This window comes from Oryza brachyantha, chromosome 4 (assembly GCF_000231095.2).
Source record: "Oryza brachyantha chromosome 4, ObraRS2, whole genome shotgun sequence".
In the NCBI taxonomy this organism is placed as follows: domain Eukaryota; kingdom Viridiplantae; phylum Streptophyta; class Magnoliopsida; order Poales; family Poaceae; genus Oryza; species Oryza brachyantha.
The window spans coordinates 8,336,633-8,351,241 of record NC_023166.2 but is presented as its reverse complement, the minus strand read 5'-3'; the positions used below and the strand labels follow the sequence as shown (position 1 = coordinate 8,351,241).

At 40.6% G+C, this 14,609-nt stretch overlaps 3 protein-coding genes across 3 annotated transcripts; 2 read left to right on the top strand and 1 right to left on the bottom strand.

Moving 5' to 3' along the window:
* The first annotated feature begins 282 nt into the window (after positions 1–282).
* Positions 283–4,133, top strand: LOC102708427 (stearoyl-[acyl-carrier-protein] 9-desaturase 5, chloroplastic). Its single transcript, XM_006652140.3, has 3 exons — positions 283–476; positions 2,314–2,815; positions 3,169–4,133. The coding sequence occupies exons 1-3, from the start codon at positions 361–363 to the stop codon at positions 3,727–3,729; spliced, it is 1,179 nt and encodes a 392-aa protein (XP_006652203.1). The 5' UTR covers positions 283–360; the 3' UTR covers positions 3,730–4,133.
* A 1,733-nt stretch (positions 4,134–5,866) lies between these two features.
* LOC102712804 lies at positions 5,867–11,697 on the bottom strand. Its single transcript, XM_015836365.1, has 12 exons — positions 11,596–11,697; positions 11,391–11,511; positions 11,208–11,268; positions 10,878–10,979; positions 10,733–10,797; positions 10,218–10,316; positions 9,704–9,783; positions 7,863–8,079; positions 7,317–7,372; positions 6,987–7,094; positions 6,575–6,758; positions 5,867–6,346 (listed from the first exon to the last, which is right to left on the bottom strand). Exons 1-12 carry the CDS (start codon positions 11,652–11,654, stop codon positions 6,227–6,229), a joined length of 1,272 nt encoding a protein of 423 aa, XP_015691851.1. The 5' UTR covers positions 11,655–11,697; the 3' UTR covers positions 5,867–6,226.
* A 198-nt stretch (positions 11,698–11,895) lies between these two features.
* Positions 11,896–14,513, top strand: LOC102708144 (violaxanthin de-epoxidase, chloroplastic). Its single transcript, XM_006652139.3, has 6 exons — positions 11,896–11,974; positions 12,123–12,340; positions 12,447–12,610; positions 13,001–13,097; positions 13,180–13,571; positions 13,645–14,513. The coding sequence occupies exons 2-6, from the start codon at positions 12,140–12,142 to the stop codon at positions 14,144–14,146; spliced, it is 1,356 nt and encodes a 451-aa protein (XP_006652202.3). The 5' UTR covers positions 11,896–11,974; positions 12,123–12,139; the 3' UTR covers positions 14,147–14,513.
* The last annotated feature ends 96 nt before the right edge of the window (positions 14,514–14,609 follow it).

The following is a 14,609-nucleotide window of genomic DNA, read 5'->3' as shown; positions in this document are numbered from 1 at the left end:
AAACTTTCATATACAATTCTAAGCAATCTAAAAGCCAAGTTAAAAAATAAAATTCGATGAAAAACCCCAAATTAAACTCCAAATATAAGATTAAAAATTCAAATCAGCATGCATAATAAAAAAGATAAATACTGTTATATTTTTCGTTAGCAAATATGGTTCACTCAAACCAAACCAAACCAGACCAGATAAAAAACATGATAGAAAACACTCTTTAAAAATAAATATCCCTCACATTTCTCCTCTCATCCCTCCTGGCTTCTGTGGTTATTTAATAACCAAATGGTGGTGTCTCGCAAACCCCTTCTCTAACCCCCATCGTCGTCTGCTCCTCCACGAGATCTCGCCGAGCCCGAGCGCATGGCATTCCAGGCGTCGCACAGCGCATCGCCGTCGGCGCCGCCCGCCCGCGCCGCCGCGCAGAGGAGGAGTAATGGGGTGTCGCCGGTGGTGGCCATGGCCTCCACCATCAACAGGTTCGACGCGGATCCCCCCCTCCTCCCTCCTCTCGTCTCTGTGGCTTGCCCCCACTCACTGTGCGTGATCTGGGTTGGTGGGGCGGTGGATCGAGTCGGATCGATAGGTGAAGAAGAAAGAAAGAAAAAAAAAAGCGCGTGTTTTTACGCTCGATTTGGGTTCGTTCACCTCGTTCTTCCCGAGATCCTGGGTTAGTGATGGGCCAAGATTTGATCTTGGGTGGTGTTCGATTCTAGGCAGCTGGCCTCCGATCCAGCTGGTTGTTGTTCCTCCCTGCTTGTGATCTGGACGGGTTCGTCCGTGATCCGCTCCGGATTTGATGATCCAGCCATTTTCCGCAGCTTCCTGATACTTGTCTGTCTTCTACATGTGCCATCGCGTTCTTGTGCAGCTTTGAGTATTTTATGATTGTTTTTATCTACTGGATTATGAAATTGACTACTATGTTGGTTATGCATGAGTCGAAAACCTGTGTAAGTTGCTACAGGCAATGGAAGAGCTGTTGTTTAGGACGATTGGTGACTTGTTCGTTCAAAAAATTGGTCCGTTCAATTTGTGTATCTTTGACACTTTTCTTAAATTGGTCTATTGGCGTGAAGTTTTCTGGTGGATGCTGGCTATTTGATTGTGTTGAGCTCTTGAACTGTACAGAATTATAGTTGCATGTACCGTTGAAGTTGTTAAAGAGTTGAAAGTGCTGCTTCTTGAGGAACCATGAACCGATTGACATAGGCAGGATGGTAAAATTAAGCTGGTTGGCAGTCCAGAACTTTTTTTTTCCTCCAGTGCTTTTTTTTGCGTAGGTTGGATGCTGTCCAGAAAGATGAGAACTAGTCGAATTGCTGTTGAGATCTGAACATGTTGAAATCTGTTGATGGTGATGGACTGATAGTGAACATTTAAGGCCTGATTTGCAACCACCCGCTAGTACACTGCTAACAATACTGCTTTGGGATTTGTGTAGCATGTTTTTTGAGAGAGCATACAAGCACCACATATGTACTGGTGTACTCGTGGTCTGTTTTCCATTCGAATTATGAATTTCGGAAACTTTCACTCCCATTTGTTTTAATACTATATGTTCTGTTTTAGGTCTGCACTGTAATTTTTTTCTACTTTCCACTAATAATGTACAATTCCCCACAAGAAAGTAGTATTAGTCGAACAAAAGGTGGAAAAAAAATGTAATTCTTGCAGAAAGATAATATGTTCCATTAGTCTGGATTTGATAAGAATTAGACGTGTGGTTCATGAATCATGATTATGTACCATGTCAATTATAGAGTGGATTTTGTATTATGTTTTCTGTGTTTCGCTTGGTTTCATTCTCAGTCAATTAACATTTGGATTTTCTCATCAACAGTTTAGAGAATGGTAGTTTGAAGCTTGTTAATGTACCTATGTTGCTATTGTGGCATTAATATTTGATCCTTGTTGATTTACCTTTCTTGGAAAATCCCTACTACTACTTCTAATATTACTTTTATCAAAACCTATCTTGTTTTAGGCTTTTAGTTAGATTGAAGAGAAACATTTTTTATGAACATTGTTTTGATTAAACTGCTTATAGAGACGTCAGAAGTCTTCTTCCACCATAGTGTATAAATTTAATTTCATTGTTCTACACATTTTTGAATTGCTTTTGCTGGCCACTGTAAAAAAAAGGGCTTCAGGAACTATAGGAGGAATTCCCATTCTAGAGATTTGGTGGCAGGTGGTTTATTATGAGCTGGATATATCATTCAACCTTTCTATATATCTTTATTTAATCTACATTCATTTCTGCCATGTGATATTCCTTCTCCATTCTTCTCATTTACTTCAATCTTTTTGTAGGGTCAAGACTGCTAAGAAGCCCTACACTCCTCCACGTGAAGTTCATCTCCAAGTGAAGCATTCACTGCCACCCCAGAAGCGGGAGATTTTCGATTCGCTTCAACCTTGGGCCAAAGAGAACCTTTTGAACCTCCTGAAGCCTGTTGAGAAGTCATGGCAGCCACAGGACTTCCTGCCAGAACCTTCTTCTGATGGGTTTTATGATGAAGTAAAAGAGCTGCGGGAGAGGGCTAAGGAGATCCCTGATGACTACTTTGTTTGCTTAGTTGGAGACATGGTTACTGAGGAAGCTCTCCCTACCTACCAAACAATGCTTAACACCCTTGATGGTGTCCGAGATGAAACTGGTGCAAGCCCAACCACCTGGGCTGTTTGGACAAGAGCATGGACCGCTGAAGAGAACAGGCATGGCGATCTTCTTAATAAGTACATGTACCTTACTGGACGTGTTGACATGAAACAAATTGAGAAGACAATACAATACCTGATTGGATCTGGGATGGTAAGAGCTAATATTCCATTAGCCATGATGATATCCTTTATTTTGATAGTTAAAGTGTATATTTGCTTTTGTGGATAACATTATAACTGGTAGCTATCTCCCTAATATTCCTAAAAGCAATACTTGGAAGAAGTGAGCGATGTTCATTTTCTTAAATCATTGAACAACATAGCATGAACTGATGAACATGTCAGTCCATGAATAGGTGTTTCACACTTAAGAACATTTTTGGATTTTGAAGGCAATGTTAGTTGATTCCCTTCCTTTAGAATCAAGTGTGATGTGATATTCATAGATTTGTGCTTTTATTTTTGCCATGAATCTAATTTCTCCTCTTTTTGTTCTTTCCGCAGGATCCAGGAACCGAGAATAATCCCTACTTGGGTTTCCTTTACACATCATTTCAAGAAAGGGCTACGTTTATATCCCATGGCAACACTGCAAGGCACGCAAAGGAGTATGGGGACCTAAAGCTGGCTCAGATTTGTGGAACAATAGCAGCTGATGAGAAGCGCCATGAGACAGCTTACACCAAGATAGTGGAGAAGCTCTTTGAGTTTGATCCTGACTACACAGTTCTTGCATTCGCGGACATGATGAGGAAGAAGATCTCAATGCCTGCTCATCTCATGTATGATGGAAAGGACGACAACTTGTTTGAACATTTCAGTGCGGTGGCACAACGGCTGGGCGTCTACACTGCAAAAGACTATGCTGACATTCTGGAGTTCTTGGTCCAGAGGTGGAAGGTCGCAGATCTAACCGGGCTATCCGGAGAAGGGAGAAGGGCTCAGGATTTTGTCTGCACGTTGGCTCCGAGAATCAGGCGACTGGATGAAAGAGCGCAAGCAAGGGCTAAGCAAGCACCTGTTATTCCTTTCAGCTGGGTTTATGACCGCAAAGTGCAGCTTTAATCATGATCACCTGAGAAACTGAAACTGCATCCTATATTGGTTTAAGCTATGGGTTCTCTATATGGAAAAAAAATCTAGGTTATCTAGCTGGGTAGAATGCAATTACCTGTCCATCTGTCCTCACAAAATATGTTATGTAAGTTGGACAACAGTGTTGGATGTGTTGTCTGGTGAGAAGCTGATGCGAGTTGCTTGCCAATAGCCATGAAAAGGTTACATTGCAAACAGGTTGAACTTTATGTGAGTGAACTTAAAATGTTGTATCGAGTATGATGGGATTTATGTGTACTTCCAGGTTTACATGACTTGTATAAGTTTCAAAGTAATAATGGAGATTGTATACGGACAAGTGTGCACTGTCGCATGAGTAGCCTCAAATTCTAAACTGCCTTTTGTGCTCTGAATGTAGTAGTAATAAGATCTGAATGTAGTCTTAAGAGCTAGTTCAATAGCATAGCCAACTATTAACTCCAATTCATCTATAGCCAATTTAATGGTCAATGCATACGATAGTTAGCTATAAAACATTAATACATGGTCCCACATGTCATGCACATATTTTGTTTTGGAGCCCGTGTGCAGCTGGCTAGAAATTAGTAGTTCACTTCTCTTCTCTCTTATCTCTTTAAAATGTGCTTATAGTTAGTTTATAGCCTGCTAGCTGGCTAGAAATTAGTAGTTCACTTCTCATCTTTTTTATCTCTTTGAAATATGCTTATAGTTAGTTTATAGCCTGCTATTGTATATGCTCCAATAAGATTGACCAGCTTGTTGCGTTGGGTTCTGAATCTAAATTAAATATTTGTGATGCTCATTGCGCGTTCATCAGCTGATGCTTGAAACCGCATTCCATGTTTTCTGTTTGTGGTATTGATGATTGGTCGGTTGGTCTGCACCATCAAGAAAATTGTTCATGCCATCTGTATGCAGCTGTCCGATGCTTTCTTACACGATTGCAACGTAAACACGCGTTTCAGACTGCACTTAATAATTATCTTTCAGGAGTCTCTCACCACGACACTCCAACTGGTGACGTTTCAGACAATTCTCCACAGTACAAAACATCCCCATCAAAATGAAGTTATTTCTATCTAAGCTTTGTTTTAAGAGTAAGATACATTACTGATCCTTAAATCTGTGGCACGATTCTACTTAGATCCATAAACTTGAAAATACATGTTTAGATCCATGAATTTGTTTTAATGTATCATTTAGGTTCATGAATTTGTTTTAATGTACCAGGTTCATGAAGTTGTTTTAATGTACCATCCAGGTCCATAATTTTAGACGTTAAAACGAGTACATAGACCTAAACATGCATTATCTAAGTTTATGGACCTAAGTGGTACCACGCGACAAGTTTAAATATCGGCCATGTACTTTACTCTTATTTTAAAATAAAGTTTGTGGTGATTAACATTTTGTGGAAAAAATTAAACGGTATATTTGCAAAAGAAAAATAATTTGTAAATCAAAATTCTATATACTCCCTCCGTCCCAAAATAAATCAATCTTTCACTTTTTACCTATAATGTTTGATTTTTTATCTTATTTGAAAAAATTACGATTAATATTTTTTATTAGATGATAAATTATGAATAGTACTTTAAGTGTGACTAATTTTTTTAAAATTTCGTGAAAATTTTTCAAATAAAACGGATGATCAAACGTTGGACAAAAAACCAAAGAATTAGTTTTTTTTTGCAGATGAGTATGTATTAGCGATGTAAAAACCAAGGCCGAAACAAACTTCAAGGCCGAAACAAACTTCAGTTTTAAAAAAGGAAATTAAAACCAACTTCAAATTTAAAATTAAAACTTAAAAATTTAGCTTATAAGAATTAGCAGAAGAGGAAAGGTGGGGTGGCCATTTTTTTCACCTACCACCTATGACCTATCTCCCAATCGCATCATTCTCAATTTAATTTCTATATTTATATTTTGTCACTCAAATCGTTTCTACCTACTTTTATAATTCCGGTGCACAGCCCCAGAAAAAGCTTATTTTGGTGGTACCTAGTTAGTACTCCCTAATGACCCAAAATAAGTGAAACTTTATAGTACTTGCTAAATTAATCACCTCACACTCAAGTTTCTTTCCATCTCATTGTCTTTAAAACACACCTTTTCTCTTCCAACTATTTCTCATTTAATAAGGGCATCTATGTTATTTTTCTTCCCTAGTAATTTGGTTTACAAATGGTAAAACAATCACTTATTTTTTGGAACGTCCATCCTAAAATTACTTCATCTCTAGTTATACACTTGGACAGAGAAAAATATTCTGATTTTACCATGGTCATTCACACTGCAGCTCTAGGAAAAAAAATATATTTTAATCAGTCTATGTTTTCCCATATTCCTAGTGGTCAATACTCAGCTGCTCATGGACATATGTTACAGACCTTTACAAAAATGCAAGCTACAAACAAGGTCACATGAGATTGATATGTTCTCCTGGTCATCAAGATGATGGGAAAACTGGTTGGGTCACAGTCTAGGACACGCTGCTGGAATGGAGCTGCGGCCGCATCTCTTGAAAAAGGATATCTTCCACTGCATCCACAAACTTTACCAGATGTCGACGAGTCTGAAGATCCAACCCATTGGCCAGTTCCTATATATATGTTTTACACCCAAAGAACACAACCTGATTAGGTTGGTGGTTGTTTCAAAGAGATATTAAAGATTAAATGTGGATACTGAAAATGATGCATCATGCATGCATCCAACAATGGACCTTCATGGGTTTCAGAATTTGCACCCATGCCATTCGATGATGAGATGATGCAGATAACAGCAAGCATGCATGCATGCACTGGGGCTGAGATGACCATTTCTTTACCTTAGTTTTGCAAAGCAAACTTAAAGTAATATCTTTTGACTGCGCCTCAGAATTTTGAATTGAGATTAACTTCAGGCCGTATGATGACAGTGGCCAGTCTGCAGATATTTTGATGAAGGCATCAATGCCACCAGCCAAGTGAGCAACAATTGTTCCATCTTTGTCGAAGTATTCATAAGAACGCCTGTAAGCATATGCCCACATATTGTATAAGAAAAGTTTAATAGAAATAAACAAATTATGTGCTTACTTAAAATTTTGGAAACCTGGTATACTCAGGTTCAAGTTTAGAGAGCACAGAATTCTTGAAGCCTCTAATTTGAACTTTCAAGTTTTATCAACAAATCTTGACTAACACCTAGCAAATAAAAAAATTACCAGCAAAATGCAAATAAATGACAAATCATGTAACCTGGGATTGTTAGCATCATTCACCAGGGAACGTCTCAAAGTGTTGATTATAATATGGTGTTGAAATTGCCGAATAAGCCATCCCAATGATGCAGTAGAAATGATCTCTCTACAAAAGGAGTTCATTTGTGCATAAGAATGTATAAAGAAGAAAGCAACATAGGTGAGTAGAACAATAGAGAAATTCGCATTATTGTTAACGACATGAGAATGTTGAATCTGCACCATGGCCCTAAAACATTAATTGATCCCATTGTTTCAATAGGCAAGCCTTTTATTTGGAAGACTATCAGGCAAGCTTCGTAAGATAAAAGGTAAAAATGTAGAATACCTGGATGCCTTGAGCTTATCAATAAGTGTATCTACACAGATATCATCAGGAAAGATCTGAAAAACATAGAACAAACTCAGAATATACATAATCAATACAGCTCTTTAAAAGAGAACCTAACAAGGTAAATTCATCTTGTGTCATTATCAGTAAACATGGCATGGCCAGTGAAACTAAACTATCCGAAGTACAGGAAAACGGGGAAAATGCCATTACACATTTCAGAAGATGATAAAATAACTAATGCCTACAAAATATTTCGACTTTTGCATGCTCTGCTGCCCTTTATGTGCCGTGCTTACCTATGCTTGTTTCATTGTCTGCAGTTATGTAAGAATTGCTTAAAAAAACATTATCCCCTGAAATGGTCACATGGACTCACGCTATTGTTCACATCTTGTTCTGTGATTTTAATTGTGAAAGCAGTAAACCCCAGGCAATGCATAAGGCATTACATGGAAAATCAATGGTAGATGCAGAATGTTAAATGATTAGAGATCCAAAAGATAGTTTCTTTTAAAATTAGAAGACATTCAGTGATATTACCTGCACTTTCTTTGGTTCCATGCTTTCTTCATCTACTTCTATCAGCAATTCATGGTCTGAAACAAATGAAATACTAGAACAATCCAACTCTTGCCCATACATTAAACATTCAGGCGTGAGTACAGGTGCCTTCAGGAATACCCTGAGGCAATTGTCTTTAAAGTCCAAGACCTTTGCTTCTGATAACATAGATTCAAGTTCCCACATTGCTTCAACCCTGGATATGGTACAGATTTCAGAAGGAAATTCAAGTCTTCAGACCAGAACAAACATAAACCCTAAATGTAGGGCAGATGAAGTTAAACCTCAAATGGCTACAGTAATAAATCTCAAAAGGCCGGAATGATATATGACACCAACAGGTAAGCATAGTTCAAATAGTTAGAAGTTAACAAACTTATTGATACAAGGGAAAGAACGCATTCTGCGGCTATAAACTTGAATTTTTAAGCATAAAGCCAAGCATGAGACCAATCAAAGAGTTCATGACAGAAAATAATGAAGATATGTACAGCAGCGGCAGAATCGTCAGCATAAAACCAAACTTAGAAATGCATAGCTGAAAAATATAGGCAAAACTTGCTACAGGGCATCGAAAAAACACGTAATTAGCCAGTGAACACCCTAAGATTACGAATTTGCTGCAGGGTACCACAAAAGTGTGGTAACTAGCTATAGGGCACTCCGGCCAATTTTTTATTATTTTCAGAGTCAAAAATTCTAAAAATAACAAGATTGCCCTCGGCGGCCAACCCGTTATGTCGACTGGGTCCAATCGAACCAGGCCCAGTTGGTCTTGGCGCCGCTACACACCCGAACCCTAGCCTACATGGCGAGTGAGCAAGCGGCGACCCAACGGCGATAAGGGCGCATAGTGGGTTGGCCACCAAGGGCAATCTCGTCATTTTTAGAATTTTTCGCTCTGAAAATAATAAAAAATTGGCCGGAGTGCCCTATAGCTAATTACCACACTTTTGTGGTGCCCTGCAGCAAATTCGTGATCTTACGGTGTCCATCGGCTAATTACGTGTTTTTTTTATGCCCTGTAGCAATTTTTGCCAAAAATATATGTCCTCAAGTGAGGAACATAGGCAAATAAGCATAGTGTTGGGACTTGGGATGAGAAGGTATTCCACAAGATTGAAATGCTGAAACTGAAGATAATGACAAAAGCACAAATGTATGTTAAAATATACTCGAGTACATTACATAGCTTAACTTCCAGGTATCAGTACATAACAGCGAACCAAGATTAGGCCCATTCTGGTTTTAAAGAACTACAAATTTACAATTTCCAGGGAGTTTCAAAACAGAAACATGGCAGAGTTCAATGTTCAGCAAAACATTCCAATAAAATGTTTTATTCAAACAAACAATCAGATAATGACCCCATGGAGTCTGAGAAACTTTATCAGTAAGACACATCATTGAAAACAAATGGTATTAAGTTTTGAAATACATACAGAATATGAAACTAGATTATTATGACTAAATAATAATGTCATATCATTCAACATGATAAACGAGTAGTAATAGAATTGGCAATGTTAATATGCTGTAAACTACTCCCTCCTCCTCAAAATGTAGTTACTTATGCTGTTTTCTTTGGAGGGATTAAGGTTGAGGTGAGAAATGGTTGTGATTAGTTGATATGAGAAAGTAGGTGAAGAAATTAACTAGGGGAAGGCTATGATTGGTTGAGATGACAAAATAGGTGGAGAAATAGTTGTCCTTTGAGACAAATTTGAATCCTAGAAGTAGCTATATTTTGAGATGGAGGGAGTAACTGCATTATGAGATTAAGATGTCAAATCATTCTGAACATAAACGAACAGTACTACCTTTGCATTGAGTTATTTAGATTCTCTAACATCTTCAGGTCATTCTCATTTTTTTCCAGCTGATGGTCAAGTTCCAGTACCTAGGAGATCATTAAAGGGGTATATTAAAAGGCAAATCACAAAAAGAGGAAAACCTCAATACAAGAGGCTATTGCTGCATATGCATTAGATCCATATGCTTGATTGTCATCTGTACTATTTTCTTGTGAAAGTGTGTGGATGATGACTTGTTTTTTTGTTTGAGGAATACAGCATTTACATAAGTAGGTGGGAAATGCTGACTATATTACTGTATAGGAGACCTGCATTGAGGAAATGTACAGTGACTACAGATTGTATTGTATTACATATAATCTTCAACAAAGGGCACAAAACTTGCATTCAAGAAATTGTATTGTGAATACATTGCACCGATATGTCTTCTATTTAGTGGATTAAAGTTGTCTAATAATCGGCAATTTAACAGAAAGCATGATACTTGGAATCTGTCGACTATTAGAGCAGATAGCCACACCTCATTCTTGTAGTCCTTGTCAAAATTAGTTTGGTCTCCGAATGAATTAGTTGCAACTGACAACTCAGTGGTGTGACTTGCCTCCAAATGTTTCAAAGCCTGTATGAAGAAAGTGCACAATATTGCAAATATTTTGAGAAAAAAATAAAATATTTGGCAATGGTACGAAATTACATCTAACCAACCCATGTGATACGTGAACACTAACAATAGAATATCATTACAGCAATCTAATCCCTGTACTAGATATTCAAATTGTGCAACTAACCAGCTACGAATGAGATTCAATGAGAGAAAGTGACTGACATAAAAGGTGATACAACTATATAACAGTGGGAGTCAATGAGTTGGCGTATACATTCCATCTACTGTGGAAAATTCAGGGAACAATCCTATGCTTCCCAACTGTTTGGGTGCAGCAACTTATTTCTTGAAAAAATATGTAGCAAGTACAGAAGTGATCGAGATAGGAAAATGAGGAACTATAGGTGCAGGGTCAAGCATTCAAGGACAACCTCTGAATCAATTTTCTTCAATGAAGACTCCAATGCGGCAATATCAGCATCCAACTGAATCATATCTATATAACACAGTGTTAGCAACTTAGCATGCTGTTGCCAATTAACAGAAACTTACTAAGACAGACTCAAGAGAAGCAACCTTTGAGAGTTGTCTCTTCAATGCTGCAAATTTCAACAGGTAGCCTGCGGTTCTCCGCCTCAGCCAAGCTTACCTCCTTTCTCAACCATTCCATGAATGCATCTAGCACAGTGTCACATACATAAGCAAAGCATGCAAGAAAAGCAACAATGCCACGGGAATTAAACTCCGCGGGGCAATCCCAGGACTTACAAGAAGTGACTACATTTACACAGCATATGCGGATTAAGCTCAAGCTGGCATGACTATGCCACTAGATAAACCAACCACAACTACTAAATGGATCAGACAGTAACAAAGCAAGAACCACCAATCTCGGTGGCCGCTTACCGAATCCGTCGCTCTGCAGCGCGGAGTCACTCGAGATCAATGCATCCACCTCCTGCAAACACTACTCCAGCAACAGAAACCAATTTAGCCTGCCTCAAACTCGCAATGGCACACACCAAAACGAAGGCACCCAGTAACAGTAAAACCAAACCACCACGCAGACACCAAGGCGGCCGCACTCACCTCGTCCTCGGAGCGGAGGCGGCGCACCACGTCGTCCTCCTCCTCCGCCGCCGCCGCCACCGCCACCGAAGCATCCTCCTCCTCCTCCCCTCGCCGCGACAGCACGAGCCGCTCCAACCGGCTAACCCAGAAAAAAGGAAAAAGAAGGGTGTACAGCCAATCTGAGGAAGCTAATCGGCACGGGTGAATCAGAGGAGAGAGCGACCTCCTGATGGCCGCCGCGTCGAGCGGCGCGTCGCCGTCCTGGGCTAGGGTTTCCGCCATTGGCCGCCTCACGCAGCAACGGCAGCCGCGATTCCTCCGCTCCCTCTCCCGCCCAGCGAAAAAAAACAAAAAAACTCCCTTTTCGAAAAAAAATTGGGTGGGCATTTTTTTCGAATTCCACCCTCTCGAATCGCCGAATTGCGATCTGGACCACGGCCACGTCTCGCCCGCTCCGCGCCACACAAAAAAGGCGAAATCTTTCTGCTCCCTCGTCTGCAACTCAGGCCAGGCCAAGCCAAGCCAAGCCAAGCCATCGCGGCGCGCGTTATCCATCTCCGCGCCGCCCAATCGCCGCCGCCGCCGCCGCCGCCGCAGCCCAGGTTTGGTTTTTTTGGTTGGTTCTTGGAGCTCGCACTTGTTGCTCTCGTCGTCTGGTGTTTCTTGGTTCAGTTAGAGGAGATGATATTCTTGGGTGCGATTTGTGTCTGACTCGCCGGATTTTATTTTTTCCCTGCTGCTGAAATGCAGGTGAGGTCGGGGAGGAGATGATGTCGCGGCAGTGCGGGAATGGCGCGTTGCTAGCGGAGGGAGCAGGCACTGTCCATGGTCGCAAGAGCCGAGGTGCGGCGGCGGCGGCCAAGAGGAACCATGGCGCTGTCAGGTTCCACCGGTGCTGCGTGAGGGCTCACCTCTGGAGGAGGGCTCGTCACCTCCCTCTTCACGCCAAGATCCCTGCTTGTTCCGAGGTGATGATTGGCTGATTGCTCTTTTTCCCTTTTTCTGAACGATGCACCGGCAATTTGATTGTTGTGATGTGATGATAACTGACAAGAAAAAGGGTTTGTTTGATAGAACAAGGTGCACACAGTGCTGCAAGTTTTCAGCGGCGTCAAGGAGTGGAGCAGGTTGCAGCTGTTCACCATGACAGGGCTGGTGGCATGTGCAGTTCTTGTAGTCCCTTCTGCTGATGCCGTTGATGCTCTCAAGACATGCACCTGCCTGCTCAAGGAATGCAGGTGTGTGTATTCTTTCTCTTCAATTTGTTCTAAACATGATTCCAAGCTGTGTGTATTCACCTTGTCAAATGCTGATCCTGGACTTTCTCGAGGCTGTTTGTTTGTTTTGACTATTACTAGGTTCTGTCAATCCTCCATTTTAGGAGGCATTATGTTCTTTTACTTAACCGAAGTCCCACAACACCACATATCATTGTTCAAAGCAATAACACCAGCATCTACTGCAAGAATCTGTGGGATTGACAATACAGTTAATCTTGTTTCTGTTTAAGGCAATACACCTTTTCAATGCTTGATCAGTAACTGCCTATGCATACAGTACAGTTGGGGTTCTGCAGATGATGCTGTGGTCATGTGTTTCTTACTTAAATGTAATGGAATCAATTTCAGAATAGAGCTGGCCAAATGCATAGCAAACCCGTCCTGTGCAGCAAATGTAGCATGCTTAAATACATGCAACAATCGCCCTGATGAGACTGAATGCCAGGTGGGTCCATTTTCCAGAAACCAATCAGTTCAGATCATATTTTTCATAAGAGTAAACTATTGTGTATCTTGCCGTCTCGTAGATCAAATGTGGGGATCTGTTTGAGAACACCGTGGTTGACGAATTCAATGAGTGTGCCGTTTCACGCAAGAAATGTGTCCCAAGAAAGTCTGATGTTGGAGAATTCCCAGTCCCTGATCCATCGGCCCTTGTCAAGACCTTCAATATGGCTGATTTTAATGGCAAGTGGTACATTTCAAGTGGACTCAATCCTACTTTCGACTCATTTGATTGCCAGCTTCACGAGTTTCATGTTGAGGGAGACAAACTTCTCGCAAATTTGACTTGGAGAATTCGCACCCCCGACTCTGGTTTCTTCACCAGGTCGGCCATGCAGCGGTTTGTGCAGGACCCTGCACAACCCGCAATCCTCTATAACCATGACAATGAGTTCCTGCACTATCAAGATGATTGGTATGTCCCTTAGATAGCATCATCATCTGTTGCAGTACTTCAGATTCATCTACTAAGATTTGCTGAACTTTAGGTACATCATCTCATCCAAAGTAGAGAACAAGGAAGACGACTACATCTTCGTGTACTACCGCGGCAGGAATGATGCATGGGATGGATATGGAGGTGCTGTTCTGTACACCAGGAGCAAAGTTGTGCCTGAAACAATAGTGCCTGAGCTAGAAAGAGCGGCGAAAAGCATAGGGCGTGACTTCTCCACATTCATCAGGACTGACAACACCTGTGGTCCTGAGCCTCCTCTCGTGGAGAGAATAGAAAAGACCGTCGAGCAAGGAGAGAAGACCATCATCAGGGAAGTGGAGGAGATCGAGGGAGAGGTCAAGGAGCTGGAGGAGGAGGAGGTTACATTGTTTAGGAGGCTGACAGATGGTTTCATGGAGGTGAAGCAGGACATCATGAACTTCTTGCAGGGGTTGAGCAAGGAGGAAATGGAGCTTTTGGATCAGATGAACATGGAAGCAACTGAGGTTGAGAAGGTCTTCAGCCGTGCCCTGCCAATAAGGAAACTAAGGTAGCCCCTAGAAGCCACTCCAGCAAGTGCAAGGAGGATTTGGAGAACAGTTTCCCATCAAGTAATGCTCAAAGTATATTATTATATTCACCAAGGCAATGCCAATAGTAACAGATTATTCAACAGAGAACAAAAAGTTTTGAGTCTGCTAATGCATCCCCATTATTACAAAAACATTCCCAGATTAGATTTATATGTAAAGCATCAACAATCATGTAACTTCCATTCAGAAAAAAAAAGTATATAGTGAACTTAGTACAACTGCTGCAATCTTATTTATCAGGATAGTTTGAGTTCTGCTATTTTCCTTCTACTTTATGGCAATTTACTATATGTCAAATGCAAATAACACTGAATGTAATTTCATAATTTCAAGAACCTTCTTTTACTAAAAGAGGCTCTCTAGAAATTCATCTGTTCATTCTTAACAATCACTGTTCTTACAAAGAAATTTTGTGTGAACTTCT

Coding starts and splice junctions, on each gene's coding strand:
- LOC102708427 (XM_006652140.3), top strand. CDS start 361: ATGGCATTCCAGGCGTCGCACAGCGCATCGCCGTCGGCGCCGCCCGCC. Junction 477..2,313: donor ATGGCCTCCACCATCAACAG/GTTCGACGCGGA, acceptor ATCTTTTTGTAG/GGTCAAGACTGCTAAGAAGC. Junction 2,816..3,168: donor ACCTGATTGGATCTGGGATG/GTAAGAGCTAAT, acceptor TTCTTTCCGCAG/GATCCAGGAACCGAGAATAA.
- LOC102712804 (XM_015836365.1), bottom strand. CDS start 11,654: ATGGCGGAAACCCTAGCCCAGGACGGCGACGCGCCGCTCGACGCGGCG. Junction 11,512..11,595: donor GACGCGGCGGCCATCAGGAG/GTCGCTCTCTCC, acceptor TTTCTGGGTTAG/CCGGTTGGAGCGGCTCGTGC. Junction 10,317..10,732: donor TGAAGAAAATTGATTCAGAG/GTTGTCCTTGAA, acceptor TTCTTCATACAG/GCTTTGAAACATTTGGAGGC.
- LOC102708144 (XM_006652139.3), top strand. CDS start 12,140: ATGATGTCGCGGCAGTGCGGGAATGGCGCGTTGCTAGCGGAGGGAGCA. Junction 13,098..13,179: donor CTGATGAGACTGAATGCCAG/GTGGGTCCATTT, acceptor GCCGTCTCGTAG/ATCAAATGTGGGGATCTGTT. Junction 13,572..13,644: donor CTGCACTATCAAGATGATTG/GTATGTCCCTTA, acceptor GCTGAACTTTAG/GTACATCATCTCATCCAAAG.